The 22,659-nt window shown below is 51.5% G+C and overlaps 1 protein-coding gene across 3 annotated transcripts in view; it reads left to right on the top strand.

Moving 5' to 3' along the window:
* Positions 1 to 21,541, top strand: part of TXNDC11 (thioredoxin domain containing 11) — a 59,813-nt gene extending 38,272 nt beyond the window's left edge. For 2 of the 3 annotated variants that reach the window (XM_027043234.2, XM_027043235.2), the window contains 7 exons: positions 2,491 to 2,603; positions 4,674 to 4,874; positions 9,126 to 9,918; positions 12,417 to 12,559; positions 12,879 to 12,988; positions 16,146 to 16,226; positions 20,787 to 21,541. In XM_027043234.2, coding sequence (XP_026899035.2) covers positions 2,491 to 2,603; positions 4,674 to 4,874; positions 9,126 to 9,918; positions 12,417 to 12,559; positions 12,879 to 12,988; positions 16,146 to 16,226; positions 20,787 to 21,429 — 2,084 coding nt within the window. In that variant the 3' untranslated portion in view covers positions 21,430 to 21,541. Of the gene's footprint in view, positions 1 to 2,490; positions 2,604 to 4,673; positions 4,875 to 9,125; positions 9,919 to 12,416; positions 12,560 to 12,878; positions 12,989 to 16,145; positions 16,227 to 16,497; positions 17,035 to 20,786 lie in introns of those variants that run through there. The other variant, XM_053213450.1, reaches the window with a different exon arrangement.
* Positions 21,542 to 22,659: the final 1,118 nt, after the last annotated feature.

Here is a 22,659-nt window from a genome sequence, read left to right as displayed (position 1 = left end):
AGTGTCAAACTTCGTCCACCCACCCTGAGAATCCTGGCTCTCAGTCTTTAGATTTACAGTGCTTGGTCAGGACACTGTGTCAGTGACTCACTTCTTAACTCTCCACCCCTACCCCCTCCACCATGGAGTGACAGTTACGTTTATTTGTTAGTGCTTGTATTCCACATTGGGCTCCCGCACGTAGTGGTCAATTTAATGATTTTCGTTTCTGAGTATGTGAAGGGTGAACCATGCTCTGGTTCCAAGGGTCCGATACACAAAGGTCTCTGAGCAGGACCAGGCTGCCTCACCCCTGTTCTCCGGAACCCATTTCCTTTCCTTTCCCGTCCTGGCCCCCCTTCCTTCCACACATAACCAATCTCTGTCACTTGTGACTTATTCTTCTGGTGTTTCTTTGGTTTTGTGCCGTTTTGTGTTTTTGTTATTATTTTTTAATGTTGGTTTATTTTTTAGAGAGAGTGCATGTGCAAGTGGGGGAGGGGCAGAGAGGGAGGGACAGGATCTGAAGCAGGCTCTGCACCCACAGCAGAGAGCCTGGCGTGGGGCTCGAACTCACGGGCCATGAGATCATGACCTGAGCTGAAGTCGGACGCTGAACCGACTGAGCCACCCAGGCGCCCCGGTTTTGTGCTATTTTAAACTCCTCAGATTTGGGGGAAAGATAGATGGTCCAACGTGGCCTCAGAGATTGCTGTTCCTGCTTCCTCCCTGCTGGTCACACCTTGTCTGAGGGGAAGAGGGCACCTCTGCCAGGGAGTGGGGTTAAGCTGGAAGCTTGGTGTGGTCAGTACCTTAATATTTTTATATTTTGGCTGCTTGGGTATAACTTGGTAACATTTAAAGTTAAACCAATGTCTTACTTCACATCTAATAAAGCAGAAAGGGGATAGGAAAGAATGTACCTTTTCCTACATCGTCTTATCCGCTAGCTCTCCACGAATACTAGATATTGTAGTCAATTTTTAGGCACACAAATGCTGTGTGTACCCCTTGAGGGAAAGAAAGCTTATACTTTCTTTGATCTCTTCCCCCCGCCCCCACCCCCCGGCCACAACTATTTTTCTTACTTTTTGGAGGCTTTATACTTTTCTGAACACATGTGCCTGTAAGAAACAAACGTATATTGTTCCATCAGGTGTGAGTTATTTTTTGTATTCTGAGAGAGAGACAGCACGAGTGGGGGAGGGGCAGAGAAGGAGGGAGAGAATCCCCAGGAGGCTCTGCGCTGCCAGCGCCGAGCCCAAAGTGGGGCTCGATCTCATGAATCAAGAGATCATGACCTGAGCCGAAACCAAGAGTCAGACGCTTAACCAACCGAGCCAACCTTTTAAATGAAGAGGTACACTTTATCTTTCTTGAGCTTGCTTTTTCACTCACATATGGCTTTAAAAAATGTTCGCATTGTGTGGACAGCCCTGCCCCATTGTTTTTCACATCTGCAGAGTACTTCCTGGTGACTGTCCTTCGTGTGCCTCTTGGTGCACGTGTGCAGAGAAGCAGTAGGGCTGCAGCCTGTGTCCGCACCTCCCTGTGACAGGTGCAGCTGCTTGTGCTCCCGAGCAGCTGCCGTGTCACCGTTTCCCACCAGCGTTGTATCCGAGTATCATCTCTCTACAGCTCACTGTGCTTGGTACTTCCCGTTGTCTCAAGTTTGGGGCAGTTGGAGGGGAAAAGGGGGTATTTTGTTCTAATGGGCTTTCCTCTGAAATAGGGAAGTTGAGTGTGTCTTCATGTACTTCTAAGCCTTTTACATTTTTTCCTTTGGTTTGCCCATTTTTAATTGCTTTCTTCTTATTATTAATTTGTATGAGTTCTTTGTTCATGCTAGGTTCATTCATTTAACCCATATGTTTTGAGCTCTTAATATGCCTAGGCACCACTACAGGTACTGGGGTAATAGCTATAAACAAGATTCCTAATTTCACAGAAGTTCCGAGGAAGCTGGACTGAAGAAGAGAAAAATAAATCAACCAGATTCTGTAGATGTTAATAAGTGCTATAAAAAAAGCACTGGAGTACTGGTAGAGCATCTACGTGAGTCGGGGAGGAAGCCCCAGTTTTCCGTTACGGACTTCATCCTCTAAATGTTTGCATTGAGGCGGGGTGGTCAGGGAAGGCTTCTCGGAGCAGGTGGGGCTGGAGTTGACATCTGAATGACGAGAGGCCAGCCGTGGAAGTATCCAGACAGAGCATCATGCGCCTGGGCTCTCCAGTGGGGCTAATGAGTGAGGGGAACCAGGTAGCCGGCGATGAGATCAGGTCGTCGCAGGGAGACAGCGTGCGGGTGATGATCAGAGACGTTACTCAGGAGTAGACGTGAGGTCTGTTTCTGGAGGAGATTTCTCCAGCTCCTCCTCCTCCTCTTCTAGGCTAGGTGACCAGAAAGAGCTTTGCTCTGGGGAATTTGTGCGTCAAGACTTGATGATTGGGTTTTGTGGTGGTTTTAAGGCATAGGCTTTTTCTTTAATAAAGGAAAATTTTCTGTTTCAGATTACCTAGGAACAGTACGATTTGGGGTTATCACAAATAAACATCTTGCGAAACTGGTATCCTTAGTACACTCTGGAAGTGTGTATTTACATAGACATTTCAACACATCACTTGTAAGTATTTTGAAATCACATTTATATTAGTGCAGTGGTTCTTAACCTTATTTAGGTCACAGACTTCTTTGAGAATTGGATAAAATCTCTGGGCACTCTCCCTAGGAAAGCGAACATGATTTTATATGCAAACTTAGGGTTTCTGCAACCCCACTCTGGAGCCCTTGTCCCCACTTACGAACCCAGGCGTTAGAGGGCTCTCGAATGTAACATCGAGAAATTCTTTGTTTATATTCTTTGGTTTGGGCCTGGCCTCATTAGTTTTCCTCCTCGGATGCAACTGCAGGCATAATCTGTTGGAGAGCTGTTGCTCTGGGCCCATGTCTTCAGAGGTTAAGCTTCCATCAGGCGACGACGATGTTGGTTGTTCATTTGTGCCATTGGTCAGGAGTAGTAACATGATACACTTTTCTCCTTAGCTGATGAAAGGGGTTTTGAAGTTCTCGTTAAGTCACACTGAGAAGTTGATGGCTTCTCACCCGAGCACCTCAGTTCTCCATTGTCGTCTTTGTTCCCTGATTTCACTTGCTTTTTTGCTGGACCGGCCCCAACTCAGCTATTTCTGAGCTTTTGACCTGTATGTATCCTGCTTAGTCGTGTGCCTCTGCTTAATTTATTGTTGCATCCTCAGTCCCATCACCAAGAGTTGATTTTTCTTAAGTATTTTCTGTCTCTGACTTCATTGACAGGGTCACTGATTGACAGGTGGAGTGAAGGCCAGTGTCTCTGTACCCTCCGTACGCAGCCCGTTGAACCTGCGCTCCCCTTAGCCCAGCGTGCAAGTCTTATGCCTCTGGGGGCGCCTTTAGGCCCTCTCCAGGGTGCCCCCTTGGTGGCCAGTCCCCCTGGCTTCTGCAGGTCCCTCCTAGCCCAGATGCTGTGCTTTATTTCTTGTAGTTCCTGTTCCCAGAGTCCAATGTATTTTTGCGTTTTCCAAATAGAAATGCATATGTGACGTTTGGATATGTTTTCTCAACCTCCCGCCGTCCCACTTGGAGAGTCACTGTGGTGGTGGTTTCTCTCCCGCTCTCCTCATGCCTCTGTCTAAGCTTCTGACTTGCTCTGCTTTCGCTGTGTGCCCTTCTTCTCCATCCTCCTCGTAGAGCCAGCACAGGGCGGGTGCATTCACAGGGGAGGGCGCTGAGCAAGGAACTTAAAATAGAGAAGAGAAGGTAGGGCTGTGAGAACGGCGCTGACAGATCCAGTGGGTTTTACTGATCAGGTCTGTAGTCTCTAAGGTTGGTTGGTTGGTTGAACAGCAGAATTCCTCTTATCAAATGAAGTATTCCTGGGACACCGGTTTTCTAAAATAGCCGTGGACGTCTTCGTCACGAGGCAAAGTCTCTGCTTTGGAGAGTACAAAATATCTTGTTTCGTGGAGCCCTCCAAAGCACTTTGGGGGGGGCGGCAGTTTTGTTTGAAACCCAGTGATTCATCTCGTTGGAATTTCAGAAATAATTTTACGTTGATGTTCTTTGGTTGTTTCAGGAAAAAAAAGCAAAAAATCTAAGTGTCTCTTTGCTTCATTCCGTACACGTTAAGTGTGATCTGTGGCCCGATACAAGTTCTAGGTCATTCACAGATTCATTCAAGTATTTGTTCTTCTAGTCCCTGGGGGGTACAGGTGACCAGAACAGATGCGAGCCTCTGCCCGAGTGGAGGGTCTGCTTCCGCCCTACGAGCCGATTTTCGAGGAAGCAGTGTAAAAATCTAAAGGCTCCTTGACTTGATAATTTCTCTGATTCATCCATTGATGCTTCTATAAGAACCCAGTCAAATGAAATAGGTCCCCTTGGCCAGGGCAGAAGAGGTCCTTGTTGCCAGAGGCAGACAGGGAGAGTTCTTTGCTCATGGCTGGGTCTGTCTGAAGGGAGCAGGAGGCATCTGTGATGGGAACATCCCTTCTCGCAGCCACTTTTTGCTTTTCCCAAGCACTTGGTAGGCGCCGCTGCGTCTGGAGGAGCGGGGGCAGGTCCTGTCCCCGCATCTCCCGTCTGCCCCCGGGCAGTGGTGGGGCGGTGGGGGCCACGGGGGGCCGGCCCCGCGTCTACCCTGTGTCGCCCTCCACAGGTCTTTCCCAGGGAGGCCGTCAACTACACGGCGGAGAACATCCACAAGTGGGCCCTGGAGAACCGAGAGGCGCTCCTCCGCTGGTTGCGTCCACACGGCGGCAAGAGCCTCCTGCTGAACAACGAGCTGAAGAAGGGCCCGGCGCTGCTTGTGTTTCTGCCTTTCAATCCTTTAGCTGAAAGCCACCCTTTAATAGATGAGGTAAGAGTCGTCATGTTCAAAGACACCCTGTAAGGAGCAGGAGAACCTCGTGAACTTGGACGTCTCGCTCCACGTTCCACGTTCCGAGGGTTCTCCGCGTTTCCGTGGCGATACTCCCTCCGTCCGTCCGTCCGTCCGTGCCCAGGACAGGGTCCGCCGCAGCGTCTGTGGCCACACCGACAGCTGCTGGGGTCTGGGGGAGTCGGCGGGGACAGCCACACCGAACCGCGCCTGGCCGGGGAAGGACCAGGTGTCGCTCTTCTGTGATGACCGGTTCAGGGAGTGGGATAGAGGGGCTGGCCAGCGGCACGGGCGGGTGTGGCCTCGGGGATGCCCGACCGCAAGCCCTGGCCGTCCTCAGCCAGCAGCCCGAGTGGAGTGGTGACACTGGCCCCCTTGTTTCTCTGAGCCCTTCCTGTCGTGTGGGTAACCAGAGCGGTTCCCAGAGACAGCCGCTGTCAGGAGTCCCTGCCCCTCCTCCTGCCTCTCTGGTTTCGTCTCGAGCTCTCACTCTCTCTGGATGTCAGTTTATTTTCTACATGGGTCATTTGGAGGCACTTAAAGAGAGTAATGACAATAACCGGGGAGCGCCTGGGATTGCTAAATTGGATTTACTGTGGGGTTTTATTTTTCCCTTCCCTCAAGGATCCCTTCATTGGCCAGAACCAATTTCAGACAGCCAGTGTGGCCCTGGCGGGGCTAACCAGACACCGCCTCTCCCTGAGCCCTTCCATGTGAGCCTGATGGTCTGCCTGGAGGCGACGGCGAGATGGGGTTCTTGCCCAGCCAGACCCCTGACTTTGCCACTCTGGGGGCCTCTTTATGAACATTGTTATTCCTGCTGCTACCCTGGCTTAGTGGAAGAGAGGAGAGAAATGAAATCGGTTTGTTTCTTCTCCTCTGATTAGGGAGGACTTGATGTAATAAGACTTAATTCTTCAGACAACCTTCACTGGCTCAGATATTTTATGGACTGAGACTTTCTCCCAAATTACTCGGCCTTCACTGCATCTAATAAGAGCCTGAAGGCTCTTTGTAGGAGAGATGGGATTTTTAACCAAGATGTTAGCTCTGGTTTTGGATCTTTGCTTCAGCTTTTAAAATTTCTTTCTGGAGAATTCTATTCTTGTCTGGTTTGGGCAAACCAGGGTCCTGGATGGGGTGGTGGTCTGTGACCAGAGCCCAGTTCCTCTGTTCAGGGGGTCGTGGTTGGATTTTGGCCCTTGGTGGGAAGGCACTTGGTTTTCTGCCTTTTTCCCTTCTCTCCCCCACTTCCTCCATCTGCGGCCAGGCCGCCTTGTATTATCAGAGTTTGCCTGTGGCTCCTTTCCTCAAGGCTCAGAGTGTCCCCGCAAGGTGAGTGGATTCCCGTAACATCAGCGTATGGCTGAGGGGTTGTTGAAAACGAGATGGCATCCTAGCAGTATTATGGACTCCTTAGCCAAGCAGAGTGCTCTGTGCAGTACATTTCCCTCTTTGTTTTAGATCAATTTAGCAAATGTTTATTGAGCACTATGTCAGGGAGCCGTGGGGAGAAGGATGGAGAAGACACAGCCTTGCTCTCATGGTCCCAGAGGCTTGTGCCGTAGGGCAGCACGAGCTTGCTCTTTGTAATTCAAGGCACAGGAAGGTCAGCCCCAGGTTTGGATTGGGGGGAATTGGAGGAGACAGGGCTCCGTCCCAGGAAGCTGGGGGCTGGGCTGGGCGGGGCTGAGGCTGGGAGAGGCTTCGGAAGGGGCAGGCATTTGGGACAGAGTTTCTGGGTGGGTGGAGGTAGGGAAGTTGCTGCGGGTCCAGTGTTCGGATGTAGTGCGGGTGGTGACCCCCATAAAGGGCTGGCTGGAGAGACACAGAGTTAAAGCCTGATGAGGAGAGGCCCTTGGGGGCTGCTTTGAGGACTTCAGGATTAATCGTGGCCATCGGAGCCTCACTGACCAAGGAGAGGTGTCAGCAGAACCGTGTGTTACCATTATCGACGTTTTCCAGGAAAGTGGGAAGATGTAAAATGCTCGACTTGGATGGTGGTGGGGATGTGGCAGACGGTTGAGGAAGCTTACGGGCTGTTGAGCGCAGGGAGGCAGCATACGGCGAGGGCGGTAGAATCGGGGCTTTGGGGTGGGGGGCGTGGCGGGGGGTTCATGGGCGGGTGGCCGTGTGGTCGTTGCACTGCGAGGCCCGGTCCAGGACCAGCAGCTGCTCGCACACGCTCCCGGCTCCGGAGGACACGGCATGGGCCGCACACGGCGTCAGGCCGCTGACCCCCTTGTGTGTCTAGAGAGAGTCCTAGAGGGGTCCTGAGACATCTCAGTGTGCTTGTCAAAAGACCCGGTGACTTGTTTTCAGCTTGAACAGCACTGCTTTGAGGCATTCACGGCACGGGAGTCCGATAAGCAAAGTCACGGTTGTCTTATTGGGACTTGAACATTTATCTGATTAAAGAAAATGGAGGCAGGCATTTATAGCACAGACATTTCAGGTTATTTGTCACATTTTCCTTATTCGTTCATGCGAAATTAAATAGGACATGAAGCGATTCACGTGTAAAGCCGCCTGTTGTGTCAAAGTAATAGAAGAGTAAAAACCAGTTCAGTTTACAGGAGAAAAGTAAGAATTCCTCACTTTTTAAGAGCATTACTCTACACAGAGTATTTTCTTTCTTTTATTTTCATTGTTTGTTTTTGAGAGAGACAGAGCGAGCAGGGGAGGGGCAGACAGAGGGGGACAGAGGATCTCAAGCAGGTTCCCAGCTGACAGCAGTGAGCACAACACGGGGCTCCAACTCAGGAACTGTGAGATCATGACCTGAGCCAAAGTCAGACACTCAGCTGACTGAGCCACCCAGGTGCCCCCAAGATATTTTCTTCAGTTGGAAGAAATTGGGGCACCTGGAGGCTCTGACTTTGGCTCAGGTCATGATCTCGAGGTTCGTGGGTTTGAGCCCCGCATCAGCCTCTGGTGCTGACAGCTCAGTGCCTGGAGCCTGCTTTGGATTCTCTGTCTTCCCTCCCTCTGCCCCTCCCCGACTTGCACTCTGTCTCTTTCTCTCAAAAATGAATAAGTGTCAAAAAATATTTTTTTAATGAAATAATAAATAATATAAAAGCATCCTTTACGTGGCTGCTTTGCTTATGAGCAATGTCGTGAAAAGAGAGGAGGAAAAATGCGTTTTCAGGAATCTTGCCCTTAGTATGCTCCTACTTGGACTTTGTAAATACTTGAATTTTTGTGGGGTTTTTCTGGGGGCTGGGGGCATGGCTAGGAGTAGTGATCTGTTGTGTCTTTGAGTGCAAAGCAGTCCTCAGATGGGGCCGGCGGGTCGCTGGGCCCTTTATGGATCATGTAGGCTTGACTTGGTTAGTCCGGTGTGCTCTCAGAGCCTTATCCAGAAAGGGTTGAGAGGTTTTTGTATGGGGAAGAAAGTGAAACACTGGTTTATCATCTAAAATGATCTTTTTTTTTATGCCCAAGAATTATTCAGGGTATTTTTCTGTATGATTGCCTATGTCTTGAGTTAACATTGTCTGTAAATACCATATATAAAATTTGTAGATTTTTTTTGAAATTGGAAAAGCACTCATTAAATGGTTCTACACACGTCCGTGTACACACACACACACACACACACACACACACACACACACCCCCTACCTTAATGAAACAAAGTCCTGAGTGACTTTACACCTTTTAACTAACTGGCAAATTTGATCCAAATTCAAATTTGATCCAAACCTGGTGAATGGTTTGGAGCAGGTTGAATTCAGAGCCTCCTGTGAGGTGTGGGTTTATTTGGAAACCCCTATGCCTTGAAATACTTTGATCTACTCAGGTGTTTGGGAAGTTTTTAGACTTAGTGGAGGTGAAGAAGGAAGACATCCTTTGTATGGAGAGGGGCAGAGGTGTGAAGGAAAAGGCGCTCCCCTGGGCGTTGAGATTTAAAACCTGTTGCTGGTCCCTCGACGGCCCGGATGCACGTCAAGGGGCGAGCTTCACGCTGGTCCTGTGCTGGACGGAGACGTCTGCCTCTCCGGCCCCTTCTCTGCACGGGTGGTTCCCTGTCGATAGAGGTGCGTGTTCTGAAAGAGACCCCGAGCCTCTTGATTCAGGCTTTTGGTGTGGCAGCTTCCTGTTCGGGGCGACGCGTCCGGCCGGGGCTCCTTGTGACTCACACTCCAATGCTTTCCAGGCCTGACGGCTGCGGGGTCGCCCCTCGGCCCTCGCTGCGCCTCTCACGAGCTCCGCCCTGTGTTTCAGATCACCGAAGTGGCCTTGGAGTACAACAACTGTCACGGGGACCAGGTGGTCGAGCGGCTCCTTCAGCACCTGCGGCGAGTGGACGCCCCGCTGTTCCGGTCTCTGGCGCCCGAGCCCCCTGCCCAGCTGCCGGACCCGTCGCCGATAGCGGCGTCCCCCTGCTGCAACACCGTGGTGCTGCCCCAGTGGCGCCCCGTCTCCAGGACCCACAACGTCTGTGAGCTGTGCGTCTACCAGACCATGGTGGGCCTCAGGCCCAGCTCGGCCGGCGTGCCGCAGTGCAGCTTTTTTGAGATGGCGGCGGCTCTGGATTCTTTCTACCTCAAGGAACAGACCTTTTATCACGTGGTGTCCCACAGCGTGGAGTGCAGCAACTTCCTGAGCTCCTACAGCCCTTTCAGCTACTACACTGCATGTTGCAGGACGATAAACAGGGCCGCGACGGGCTTCGTGGATTCTGCGCAAGGTGTCTTTGAAACCCCGGCCGTTGCGTTTTCTTCCCTGGAGGAGAAATGCCATGTTGAGACCCCGGGCTCCCTTCCTCACATTGAGGAGAACGACTATCTCTTTCCTGAGGTGGACGCGAGCAGCACGAACGTCACAGGCCTGAGCTGCAGAACCAACAAGACCCTGAACATCTACCTTTTGGATTCGAATTTATTTTGGTTGTATGCAGAGAGGCTGGGGGCTCCGAGCGCCACCCGGGTGAAGGAATTTGCCACGATTGTCGATGTGAGAGAAGAGTCTCACTATGTCCTGGATCCAAAAGAAGCTCTTAGGAAGTTCACCCTAGGTACCGTGGGCGCCTCCCTTCCCCAGGCGTAAAAAGGATCCCTTAACCTCACACTGGGAACTTGCCTCCGGGGATGGCAGTACCCTTGGTCATGGGTGATGTCAGCTCTTTAGCTCATTTGAATTCTTTAGACTGCGCTTGGTCATAGTTTTAAGAGAAGCTGGTTTTGTCTGTTAAGTGGACCGGAAACTTCCTGACTGCAAATTGTGGCTAAGTTTCTCATGCAGCCCCTTGGGGGGTGGGTAGAAGTCCGCGTTGCAAATTGGCGGTCCCTGTCCTGTTTGGAGGTGGAGTGAGCTGCATGGGGTGGGAGCATCCCGGGGGCTGAGGAATTTGAGCCCGGACAGCGGGGTCCCTTCTAGAGGAGCTGAGACAGAAGGCACTGAACCCGCACAGCAGCCTGTCCTCCCTTTTGGCCCACGGGTTTGGATGTAGAAATTTCCAGGCCGCCAGACCTAATTTGTTCTGCCGCTGTTTGTACCTCCTTGAGAAATGCTGCTGTGACCTTGGGTGCCTAGACTGTCACAAACACGTGTCACATTGCAGACCAGCAGAAACCACTTTTGGGGGCGGAGTGGGTAAGGCCCATTCTGGGAAAGCGTCCGGGAGCTCGACCTCGGGGCTCGGCGGTGGCAGCGGCTGTAAGGAACACCAGCTGTCCTGTTCCCGGGGCTCTGCTGACATCCTTGATGTCCACACGAGGAAGTGAGAATTCAAAAGCCGTGTTAGTTCAGCCTCACTGGAAATGTGGGGGAAGCCAGCGTTTGCCAGATGGAGGCAGGAGCAATTTGGTAGAGAGGGAAACCTTTCTTATCCAAGTTTTAGAGGGTATGAAAGCAAAAGGAAACTCCAAGCCCCCTAAATAACAGTCCTTTTAGCTGTCTTCTTTTAAGCCCAGGCGAAGCTTGTTTCTTACAATGGCCACCTTTGGAAAGGCTCATGTAAATGGTGATTCTTGTCCTGTGTCAAGGTCTGCATTATAAACATGAAGCTCCCGAGTGTTTAAAGGAACCTGTGACCTATCGCTTTATGAATTGCATTCTCTATCGTTACTGTAAATTACTCCTGATTGGTGTTTTCTAAAGTTACGTTTTGGTGTTCTGAGTTTTTCTAAAGTGAAACAAGCCTGTATTTTTGAAGTGTTTATTGGACTTTCCCGAATTATGTTCAGTAATACACAAGCATTCAATGAGCTCATAATGTGTTCAATTTGAACTTGAGGGTAATCTGAAAGAAGCCTTTTTCAGATTTATTTTCCTCTCCCTTCCCTCCCTCCCTCCCTCCCTCCCTCCCTCCCTCCCTCCCTCCTTCCTTTCTTCCTTTCAGAGATAGAGTGCACAAGCAGGGGAGGGGCAGGGAGAAAGGGGGACAGAAGATCTGGAGCGGGCTCTGCACGCACAGCAGAGAGCCCTCTCTGGGGCTTGAACCCGCGAACCATGAGATCATGACCTGAGCCGAAGGCAGACGCTTGACCAACTGAGCCACCCAGGCGCCCCGTAATTTCTTTTCCTCTTCTGTATCTGCTCTGAAATGTACATGTAGCTCAGCTCTTTGTCCTGGAGTTGGTGACAAAATTTGTAAGGGTCCTTGTGAAAAAGTACCGGTGTCTCGCTGGTTTGGAGAGTTGACTGTTAAGTCGGCTGTTTCTGGGGCAGTTTCAGAATTGAGGTTTCATTCACATTAGGAGATAATTTTTGGTTTTATGTTTCAGAAACATAGCCAAGTAAGTTATTCAGATGCAGATAATGAGTTCTCTTTAGTATGCACAGGACATCCTTCACTTCCTCCTCCCTCTGTGGAAAGTGTCACTCACTATTCGTTAGGACCTCAAAATGGAGAGAGGAGAGAGAGAAAGAAGGGACCCGCCGATCAGTGCTGCTCTAGACAGGTGCCAAGGAGTCTGAAGGCAGTGGGAGGGGAAAGCTGTTGGTTCAAGTTAGGTTTTTGGATTATTTGTGAGCCTTATGGGATTTTCCACGAAATATAATTGAGTTTATTTTTCCTACACTTTGAAGAAAGAAACTTGAAGGACTTGAACAAAGGAAACAAAAACCACAGCTCCCCGCCTCAAGTATTAAACGCCTGTCACCTTCCAGTACCTTGTGGAGTTAGCCGCATCTGTAGTGCTGTCTAAAGGTCTGAGCGTTGTAGGTTGAAGTCTCTTCGGGGTGGTGGCATGTCGATCGGGTGTCTGTTTGGGGACCAGCCCCGTTAGGAAAAAAGAGAACTCCTGACCTGTAAATCCTAGAGCCTGTGACTCCGCGTGGTGTTTTGGTAGCTAGATTACTGTCTGCCGAGGTCGCACTCAGAGCTGAACCTAGTGCCTCCCCCCCCCCCCCCCGCCCCGGGCAGCCTCGTTCAGGGCGCTCCCTGTGGGCGAGGTGTTCAGAGTGCCAGCCTGTGAAGCCATCCCAGCTTTTACATGCAGAGTGTAAAGTAGGCCAGCTACTCCCCCTGTACTTCGCCAAGAGCTGATCTCATTTTCTCTTTATTTTTAGAGTCTTTTATTCAAAACTTCAGCGTTCTCTACAGTCCCTTGAAAAGGCACCTTATTGGAAGTGATTCTGCCCAGTTCCCTCCTCAGCATTTAATCACTGAAGTGACAACTGATACCTTTTGGGAAGTGGTCCTTCAAAAACAGGTACGGAGTCGGAGGGGCACAAATCCAGCCACCTCCCCCTGGTGAGGTAGCTGCCGAAGCTGCGGGCGTCGGGGCGAAGGCTGGGTTTTGATAAGGCCCAGGTCAGTCGCGGGACGGTCTCCCTGCACGACATACGCGTTACCCGACGCTTCTCTCACCGCAGAAAGTCCTTAAGAAAGCACAGAATTGGAACGATGTGAAGCTGGAGATATTCCCTGGCAGGGGAGCAGTAAGCAGCAGCTCCTGAATGCCCGCTGGGTTCCGGGCACGGTCGGGACACGCGTGCACCCTTTGTAACCACCGTCTTCCCTTCCCCCAGGACGTGTTGCTGCTCTATTACGCACAGTGGTGCGGCTTCTGTCCATCCCTCAATCACGTCTTCATCCAGCTAGCTCGCCTCCTGCCGGCGGACGCTCTCACCGTGGCCCGGTAAGGAAGCCCCTTCTGCCCGTCTTCGCTCTCACAGCGTAGCCGTGTGGCTGGCAAGGGCCTGCCCGCTTTTCATAAACCTTGGGTGAGACTGGGTGCAGTTTGATTGTCAGCTTGAAGCCAGAGCAGAACCTCCTCGAAACCCGCATGCTCCCAGTGAGTTCTGAGTGTTGCTTCCGTGGTGCCAAGTGTGTGTAGCCCCGACCGAATTCCCGGGAGGGCGAGTGTGGGGGCGGCGCTGACCCCTCCCCGCCAGCGGCCGGCTCCCAGGAACCCCATGGGAAGGGTGCCCACGGAGCTCCGTGGCACGGTGGCCTCGGCCCGGTGAAAGGGGGCGGTCCTGACGTGCCGCCCGCCAGCCCCGGGACCCGGAGCACATCCCTCCGCTAGGTCTGGCCTCCCTCCTCACTCCTCACATTAGGAAGAAACGCTGGTTGGTACCTTTGTGTTCTGGTTTTGTGATTCCGTGGGTACCGGATGTGGGCTCCGTAGTCAGCAAAACCGTTTTTAAATCACTGTTTTGTAGAGACAAGTCTGAAATGACTGTTTGGATAGGTACTAAGCTGTTGGGGGGGGGGGGGGCAGGTGGTGTTTGGATTTCAGCCTTCCAGACAGATTAGAATTCAGTACAAAGATTAAATCATAGGAAAAACAACAGAACATAGAATATTGAGTTTGCTAGTTTGAGAGATGGAAACTTCCCAAAGTGAAGCAGTTAAAAAAAAATAATTAAAGAAAGATGGACAGATTGCACTAGAAAAGTGTGCAGTGAAAGACATAAGGAAAATAGGCTTAAGAAAGAAAGAAAAATAGGTATATTTTACAGCATCTCTGTTTCACCCGCTGGGTCTGCTCTGAGCAGCATAGAGCCAAACTGCGCCGTGAGAGTTTTCTTTGTACGTATCCTCTGACCTCATTGTCGCCGCACTCGGTGAAGCAGGCGCGGCTGTCACTCTCTTTTTACCGAGGAGGAGACCGAGGCACAGAGAGATGCAGTAATTTTCGCAGAGTCGCACAGACTGTAAGTGAGGGCCCAGGCTTCCCGGTCAGGCGCTCCTACTCTAGACCCTGAGAAATGACAAAGGTTTAAGGAGCTGCTGAGAAGAAAATGCGGTCAGTCCACACAGTGGAATGTTACTCGGCCTTAAAAAGGAAGCACATTCTGAAACCCGTTACGAGGTGGACAGACCTTGAGGGCGTCAGTGCAAAGTGAGATACAGAGATACGAAAGGACACATCCTTTGCGATCACACATATGCAGGGCACCCAGGGCAGTCACATTCGCAGAGACAGAGAGGAGATGGTGGGTGCCCGGGGGAGCGGGGGTGGGGGCTGTGCAGCAGGTAGAGATTCCCCAGTTTTTCAGGATGACAGAACGCTTCTGCAGTTGGGTGGTGGGGACGGCTGCACGGCATTATGAATGCACTTTGCACGACCAGACTGTGCGCTCAGGAGTGGTTTGGATGGCACGTTGTGTGTGTATTTTACCGCAGTGACAAATTGGGGGTCCGGGGAGAAACAGCCGAGAGGGACTCCTGTGTGAAGAAAAGACACGAATAGGCTTTTTCACGGCCGGAGGAGGAGAGTATAAGTAAGCAAGTGTGGAAGTTACAGCCTAATAAATGTAAATGAAAACAATAACAAAGTATCATTTACACTTATTAACAGATGCTTTGACGTGACAGAATCTTGTGTTAATAAAATGGAGTGAAATTGGCACAGAGAGATGGAGCTAATAGCAGAAGTGAATTGGCGCCACCTTTTTGGAAGGCATTTTAGCAACATTTGTAAGAAAGCACAAAAATTGTTATACATTTTTGACCCAGTTAATTTTACTTTGGGGAATTAAGGAACTAGGACTGGCAGAGAAGCATGAGCTAGTCACTCCCTGTAGCATTATTTGTATCTAATGGTAGAAGCACAGCTAAGTAAATTACAGTTGGGCGTTTGATGGGATTTTTGCCCATTTATTAGAACAATGTTTTTCGTAGAATTATTGAAAAGAATTGCATTTGAAATATATGAATACTGCTCTTAACAACATGTGGGTATATACACCAAGCCTGAATGAGAATCCCAGAAAGAAGGCCCGATTGGCCCAATGGAATTCTGAGTGATACTTACAACAGTGTTTTTCTTTCAATTTTACATGATTTTGGAGTGAAAATCGGGAGGAAAAACGGTATTTGATGATAGGCTAGAGCGTGCCCTACCACTTGTTTAAAAAACGGAACTCTGACGTTTCAGGTAGGCTCGCCCAGGCAGAGACGGGAGTGCCGTTGAGTTGTTTAAAACCATTCTATAGTGGTCACCCTTTTGGGCGAATGCATGGCGCTGGTTGACGCCCAGTGGCCATGATTCTCGGAGAACTACTATCAAGTTAATGATTCAGAAAGTCCCCACTTTTGTATGCATTATTTGTGATGATTGATGTCCGAACCACCTGTCCGAGTGGCCCTCCAAGGTCTGCTCCCTTCTTCGAGGACTACTATTTGTTTGTTTGTTTGTTTGTGTTTTTCGTTCCATCTGAGCAGTGCCTGCCAGCTGAGGTTGGGGGGGAGCTGAGTGCCGGCTGCAGGAGGGGCCACTACCTGCTTCACCAGTAATAAACCCCAGGTTGGGTAATTCAGCACACGTGGCATTTTCCAGATTAGAAAATTAATCTAAAATCTGCTAAGAAGATGCGTGTTTTGTGGCCTCCATCCGGAGTTACAAAATATAAATATAAAATAGAGTATCACCTTTACTCTCCAGTTTTCTTACATCTTCAGAGGCTTGATGTATTTTGCACAATGATTTCCTTTTTCCAGAGCTAGTCCAGGGATTTCACTGCTTGCCCAGACCCCGTGAGGGGAGCGTGGACTGCTCCTGAGGTGTCAGTGAGGTGTTTTTCTTTTGAAAGTTCATTTTTACTCTCAGGACATGTCCCTTCTGCTCCGTAAGTTAAAGTGGAGAAAGTTGCATGTTCTGGAAGCATCAGTTCTTGTCCCCTGAGCTGCACCCAACCTGGAGTAGTAGTACGTTTACTCAGAGGGCCTGACCAGTATGGCCACGGAATATGCTCCAGGATCTTCATTTATTGGAGAAAGTTGTTTGAGGTCGGAGTGTCTTGGGCTGATCTTTTACTTATTCTCATCTTTCCCTCTGCCTTTGTCAGGATTGATGTATCTCAGAATGACCTTCCTTGGGAATTCATGGTTGACCGTCTCCCTACTATCTTATTTTTCCCCTGCAGCAGGTAAGTTTTTTCACTGTTTTCGATCTTTACTCAATATTTGGGCAGATGGGATTGTTTTGAAAATGAAAAGGGTTTAAGGTGCTTCACAGAAATGAAATGCAAATCATTAGCTGTTACTAAACTATTTTGAATAAAATGTATTGTTAAAAAAATGTTCCATTGAGGGGAAAAAAAAAGAAAAAAAAATGCGCCATCAGGGACCCGGGGTAAAAGGGCTTTCATGTCACGAGGTCGGAGGTGGTTTTTGGTAAGAACTTCACCCCTCCCACAGTGTTTTCACGAGCGTGCATGTGGCCGTCAGAACTCGTTTGCCTTCTCCGTCTTATGAGCCTCCAGTGGATGCTGAGATGGATGGCAAAGAGCCACGTTCACCTGGGCCAGACAGCAGCTCATCTCTTGAGCCCCCCGGGCGTCAGGCCCTGGCTGACCCAGGCTTTCATGTGCGTCATTTTCCATTGAGTTCTCCTGATGCCCGGCTTGTCCCTCCTGTGCAAGCTGGAAATGGAGACGACTCCTCACTGTACCCCGTTCATGGGATTCAAGGAGCCTTCTCCCCACGTGTGCAGACTTCCGTGAACGTCTGCCACGGGGCTCTCCCCTTGATCTCTTCACATCGTGCAGGCGGACTCCAAGTCCAGTGATGACAGCAACTTCCCTGAAAGCCCGGCAGGCGGGGACGGGACCTAAGCAAGGAGGACGAACGGCCTAACTTGGCAATTAGTAAATGTTGGGTGCGGATGTTTTGCTAAAAGGGAAATGAACTCTTGGCCTTTAAAAGCCTGATAAACGAGATGTTCTGACCTCTTTTTTTAAAAAAAAAGATTCTCTTTTGTTTTCAAAAGGGTCCTCAGGGACCTAGTCACACGACTCTGATGGTATCTTTTTAGGGAAAAAGCATTTGCAGGTTACTCTAACGAGGTCCTTATTTCATGTATGTGGTGTCTCCTGTTTTAATTTCCTGCCCTCACTTTTACTGTTCACGGCAGCCACTGCCATACTTTTTATTTCTCTTTTTATTTCTCATAGATACCTAATCATTTCCTTGTTGTTTCCTCTTTATCTCAAGGAATTTTTGCTGGAATACTTCCTGGGGTAGTAGGGTCCTGTCACATCATGCACTAAAAACAGAGCGTGACTCATCCTGTTGTGCTGTTGTCATGAGCTTCTTTCCTTCTAAGAAATAAAGTGCTGCACAGTCAAGGAATCATGGACCATAAAGCAGTTTCATCTGTGTGGGATGGATGTTGGGCAGGAAGTTTAATGAAGCATGGTTTTCGAATTTCAAACATAGTTTGGAAAAGTATTAAAGTCCTAACACCCAGCAGGTGCCAGCAGCTAGAATGCATGAGTATGTCTTGAGCGAGACAGAAAGAGATAACCGAGAATTGGTGACGGGGTGTGTGTTGGGGGACTGAGTCAGGCTGGAGTGCCTTGCAGTAGAAAGTTGCCTGATTGTCCATGGGAGGATGTGCATTGGTGATCCCTGCAGCCCCTTAGTGTTTTGTTTTTAGCTTTTTTAATGTTTGTTTATTTTTGAGATAGCACTAGTGGGAGAAGAGCAGAGAGAGAGGGAGTCACAGAATCCACAGCAGGCTTCAGGCTCTGAGCTGTCAGCACAGAGCCCGACGCGGGACTGGAACCCACGAACCGTGAGATCGTGACCTGAGCCGAAGTCAGACGCTCAACTGACTGAGCTGCCCAGGCGCCCCTGTGGCCCCTTAGTATTGGAAAGTCGAGAATGTAAATACTGAACGTGAGAAGAGTGTCCAGCTCTTTGTTTTATTCTTTTTTTTTTTTTTATTTTTTTTGGGGACAGAGAGAGACAGAGCATGAACGGGGGAGGGGCAGAGAGAGAGGGAGACACAGAATCGGAAACAGGCTCCAGGCTCCGAGCCATCAGCCCAGAGCCTGACGCGGGGCTCGAACTCACAGACCGCGAGATCGTGACCTGGCTGAAGTCGGACGCTTAACCGACTGCGCCACCCAGGCGCCCCATGTCCAGCTCTTTGTTAACGCAGAGAGCTTAGTAAACCAAAAAACCTCATTACTGCTCTGGAATGGAATTTTCCTTATTTCCTAAAAGTAAAGAGTAGTCGCAAGAGAAGTGAGCTCCCCGTTAGCTGGTCCAGATTGAATGAGTGCTCAGGTTACTCAGAGGGTATGAACAGGCAAAGGGTGTGAGCTGACCGCTGGCAAGAGAGGAAAGGAGAGATCCCTTTTTCACGGTGACTGTGCTTACGTCATCTTCAGTGAAAAGAATGCAAAAGCATATGTGCGTTTTGATAAGAGCAGCCTGCCCACACACTAGGTTACGTGCGCAGTAAGTAGGGGAGTGTCAAGATGTTGACAGTTACTTTGGAGGAGGATTCCAGGTGATGGGGGGGGGTGCCTCGTTTGCTGTGCACATTGCCTCCAGCCAGCACGTGTTTCACAGTCCTGGAACAGAAGCCACATGCAAGGGCTTGTCCTCTGCCACAGGGCATGCCCTGGGCTGCCTCCTGCGCCCGCTGGCTTTCCTGTGCAGGTGCATCCTAGAGCCGCTCTTCCTGCCACCACTGCGTGTGACGTTTCAGAATCGAGGCGCCGTGGCACGCGCCTGGGTGAAGACGTCACAAGGATGGGCTGGTTCATTCTAGCATGTGCCCTGGCAAGGACCGGGCCTCTTGAGAGGAGCAGCCCGCCCGGCCGCAGTAGCAAGGCCCCGTCTTTGGAGAAGATGCCTTACACCCTCGGTCAGGTTTTTATTTGGCCCTTTAGGTGCTAGAGCTACATGAACACACGCCTAGGGAATTCCGAAGGGAGTCGGACCGCGGGGCCTTTTACCACCACATTTCCGAAATGATTCTTTCCTGGGGAGTTTGTTCACACCTGTGTCCTTGCTACTTGTAAAAAGTGGGAAAGCACTTTAGCACGCGTGTTAGGCAGACTCACGGGGATGGCGCCCCGAACTCTGCTCTGAAATAGCGTGCTTACAGAGGTCATTTTCAGTCACGTGAAGGTCTCCCACCCACGCTCCGGTCCCTCGGCAGCCCCCTCCCGGGGCAGTTTGGGTACTCTGCCCTACAAGACCGGGTTTGCGCCGCCTAGTCGGGTCTCGGCGCCGATCCGGCTTCTGCTCATCCTTCCCCGCCTGCGCCCCACAGGCACCAGGTGATTTGTAGTCGTCGAATGGGTGGGAGGGCGCAGTCGAAGAAAGCTTCTGGAGGTTAAGAAAACCATGTTTTAAAGTAGGGTGTGGTTATATATTTACTCTGAATATTTGACTTTTCCATTTCCCTGAAAGTCTCCCTGAGTGTGGTATAAAATGGGGCATATGCGATTTTAATTTCCCTGTGATACTTATTTCATTGGGAAAGAGCTACCCATCAGTAGAACACCTTTTGTCTTAGGTATTTGGCCCCTGGCTTTGTGTGTGGTGAGGGCTCGTGAGCTTGTAATGAGTGGTTTCTGGTTGGGCTTTGAAAGAACAGTATGATTGATTTTAGGCTAACGCTCAGCTTTCAGGTAACTCGTGCCCTCCTTCCAACAGTCCCGTGAGGGCAACAACACTCTCGTCACCCCTTCCACGGGTGAGGGGGTGCAGGGGCGCAGAGAGGCCGCCGGGCTGGGCACTCACGACGGTGGGCGGCAGCCTTACAGGTCTGCCTGGCAGGTGGCCCTGCCTCACCCCCGTTGCTTCAGGACAACATAGCTGCTCTTTGCCCACCTTGTGCGTCAAGCTGGTGGCTCTGATGTAGTGCGGCCGGATTGTGCATACACAGGTCACTGTACACACGCCAGACATTTTGGTCATCAGGCAGTTAAATGATAACTTCTCAAAAGGAATTTTCTGCATCAGGGCTTGCAACAGAGTTTTGGGGAAAACCCCCTTCCTACGTCACTTTGCTTCCTTATTCTGTGCTCTCAGGGCGGGGCAGCCTTCCTTTCTCACAGTCCCTTGGTGGGTCTGTTTGACCGGAGTCAGGGCCTGAGTGACACTTCGCCCATTTTGCTAATAACAGTGTCTCCAGATGTTGCCAGATGCCCGTGGCAGGGGGCGGGTTATAGTCTCCCCCAGGTAAGAACTCCTGCTCTGAATAATGCGTCCTACCGGCTGGCTGAAGAAATCTGGCTGAGTGTTCAGTCTTCATTTCACCAAGCACTTTGACGGCCACGGGGTGACACAGGTGACGTCCTGCCCGGGGACGCCCTTCCTTACCGGCCACTGGGCCTCCCAGAGCTCGAAGAGGCCCCTCTGCCCACACGCTGCCGGTGCCCTCTTGGGCCTGGGAGCTCCTTGTCTTGCTTAGAAGGTTGTTAACAGAAACTGAGCTCTTTGTCCTGGGAACAGACACGCAGTTGAGATAAGCGGCCTTAATTACAGAACAAGCACAGGCGACAGGCTCCGCCTTGTAGAAACATTTTTGCCCAGATAACATTTTCCTTGCTGACTTCCGGTAAGTAAAATCCTCAGAATGTCTCCTGGTGGGAAGCCAACGGCCTGGCCTCCGGTGGCAGTGTCGTCCGGACGGAGCGTGTTGACGGGGCTGTCCCCTCTGACTCCTTTCCCTCTCTCTCCAGGAAGGACCGCAGTGTGAAGTACCCCGAAGACCTTCCCATCACCCTTCCCAATCTGCTGAGGTTCATCCTGCATCACTCGGACCCGGCTTCTTCCCCTCGGAGCCGGGCTGATCCTCCCACCAAAGAGTGTGTTCAGAGCGAGGCCGTCTTCCAGCAGGGGCACATCTCCCACTTGGAGAGAGAGATCCGGAAGCTGAGGGCGGAGATCGGCGCCCTGCAGCGGGCGCAGGGGCAGGTGGAGGCCCAGCTCTCGAGTGCGCGCAGGGACGGGCACCGGCTGCTGCGGCAGAAGCAGAGCCTGGAGGCGCGGCACGGGCTGCTCCGGCTGCACAGTGAGCAGCTGCGGGCGCTGGCCGAGCGCAAGGCCCGCGAGCTCGAGGAGCTGGCCCGCAGGCTGCAGGAGCTGGCCGACGCCTCGCAGGACCTCCTCACGGAGAACGCGTGGCTCAAGATCCTCGTGGCCACCATGGGGCGGAAGCTGGAGGGCCGGGACGGAGCGGAAGAGCTCGCTCCCCCGCGAGAGGCCCGCCCCGACCGCCCCGAGCCTTCAGGTCCCCCCCGGCTCCCGGGCAGCGCCCCTCCGCCTCCCAACATCAGCTCCGCGCCGGCGTCCGAAAGGAGTGATGAGAACAGGACAGGCTGACTTGTAAATCGACACGAAGAAATCCGAGGAGAAAGCTGTACGTTGGGAATATATTTATGCAAATTTTATTGAAATTTATTGTAAATAAAGATTTTCTCAGTGGTCTAGAAAATCACGTTGAGTGTCATTCAGCTTTTCTTGAACAGGGATGACATCCCTACGCTCATGGCACAGATTTGGTAGCTTTGAGACGGAAGCAGTAGCCCAGCCCGTTTGTGAAGATGCGGCTGAAACGTCGGTCTGCGTCTCCGCGGCTCAGCCACCGGGTTCCCTCCCCACCCCCCCTGTTGCTTCTGTGAGGACTCTCGGGATGAAAGGCTGATTTCCTGACCGGCCCGTTGGAAGACCTCAGCACAACAGTCGGGCTCCTGAGAGAGAACCGAATGAGAGGCCGTGACTAAGCCATGTGGTTCGTGGCTCTGGCCTCTATGCTTAAAAAAAAAAAAAAAAAGTAGCTGTCGATCCAGGAACAATGAGCGCTATTATGTGGTGGTTCTCGGCCTCTCCAGGCACTCCCAATGGCCCCACAGAGACCCCCCCTCCCCGCCACTGGTGCCCCACTGTGCCTGTGACCGTGACCGGGCACCCACCCACCACCACGGCAGGGATGTCACCCCTGGCAACCGGGGCATCGTGGGATCGAGGACCCGCCAGGAGTGGAACCCAGGACAAAGTGGCGGTTCATGGTTTCAAAACCCAAACCTCCCTGGGACCACCCCGGTCGGGGTCAGCCCCGGGGTCCTCAGCTCCCCAAGGGGACGCAACCTGGGCGTGTGCTGCTGGCTGGCTGCGGGAAGGAGAGGTAGAAAGCCTGGAAGTTCTGAAATACGGGGAGAACGGATCAGACACCCCAACGCCTTCCACGTTTGTTTGGAGGGCCCTTCAGCAGGCCAGCCATCTCCCTGATCTTCTGCCCAGCATCTTGGAACGAGCTGGCCCCCTCCGGCCCCCGGGGGCTCCGAGGGGGTCTTGCCTGACTTCGCAGGCTCGGCCATCCCCGTATAGGGGCCGACATCTCTCCTGGGCTAAATAAGGCCCAGCCGCCTGTCTTGCCCGGGCTCCTGGGTAGCCCCCTGGGGCATCTCATTCCTGCCTTCAGCTCACCCGGCTGAAGAGCTACCCTCCTCCCTCCCCGCAAGCTGATACTTCACGTTTGACCCCCAGTTTAAGTGCCGCCAAAATGAAGTGTTCCCTAAGCTCCTTCCTTGGGGGTTCCAGAAAGTAGATGAG

Source organism: Acinonyx jubatus, chromosome E3 (genome assembly GCF_027475565.1).
Source record: "Acinonyx jubatus isolate Ajub_Pintada_27869175 chromosome E3, VMU_Ajub_asm_v1.0, whole genome shotgun sequence".
NCBI classification, from domain to species: domain Eukaryota; kingdom Metazoa; phylum Chordata; class Mammalia; order Carnivora; family Felidae; genus Acinonyx; species Acinonyx jubatus.
This window is presented reverse-complemented; position numbering and strand designations above follow the sequence as displayed.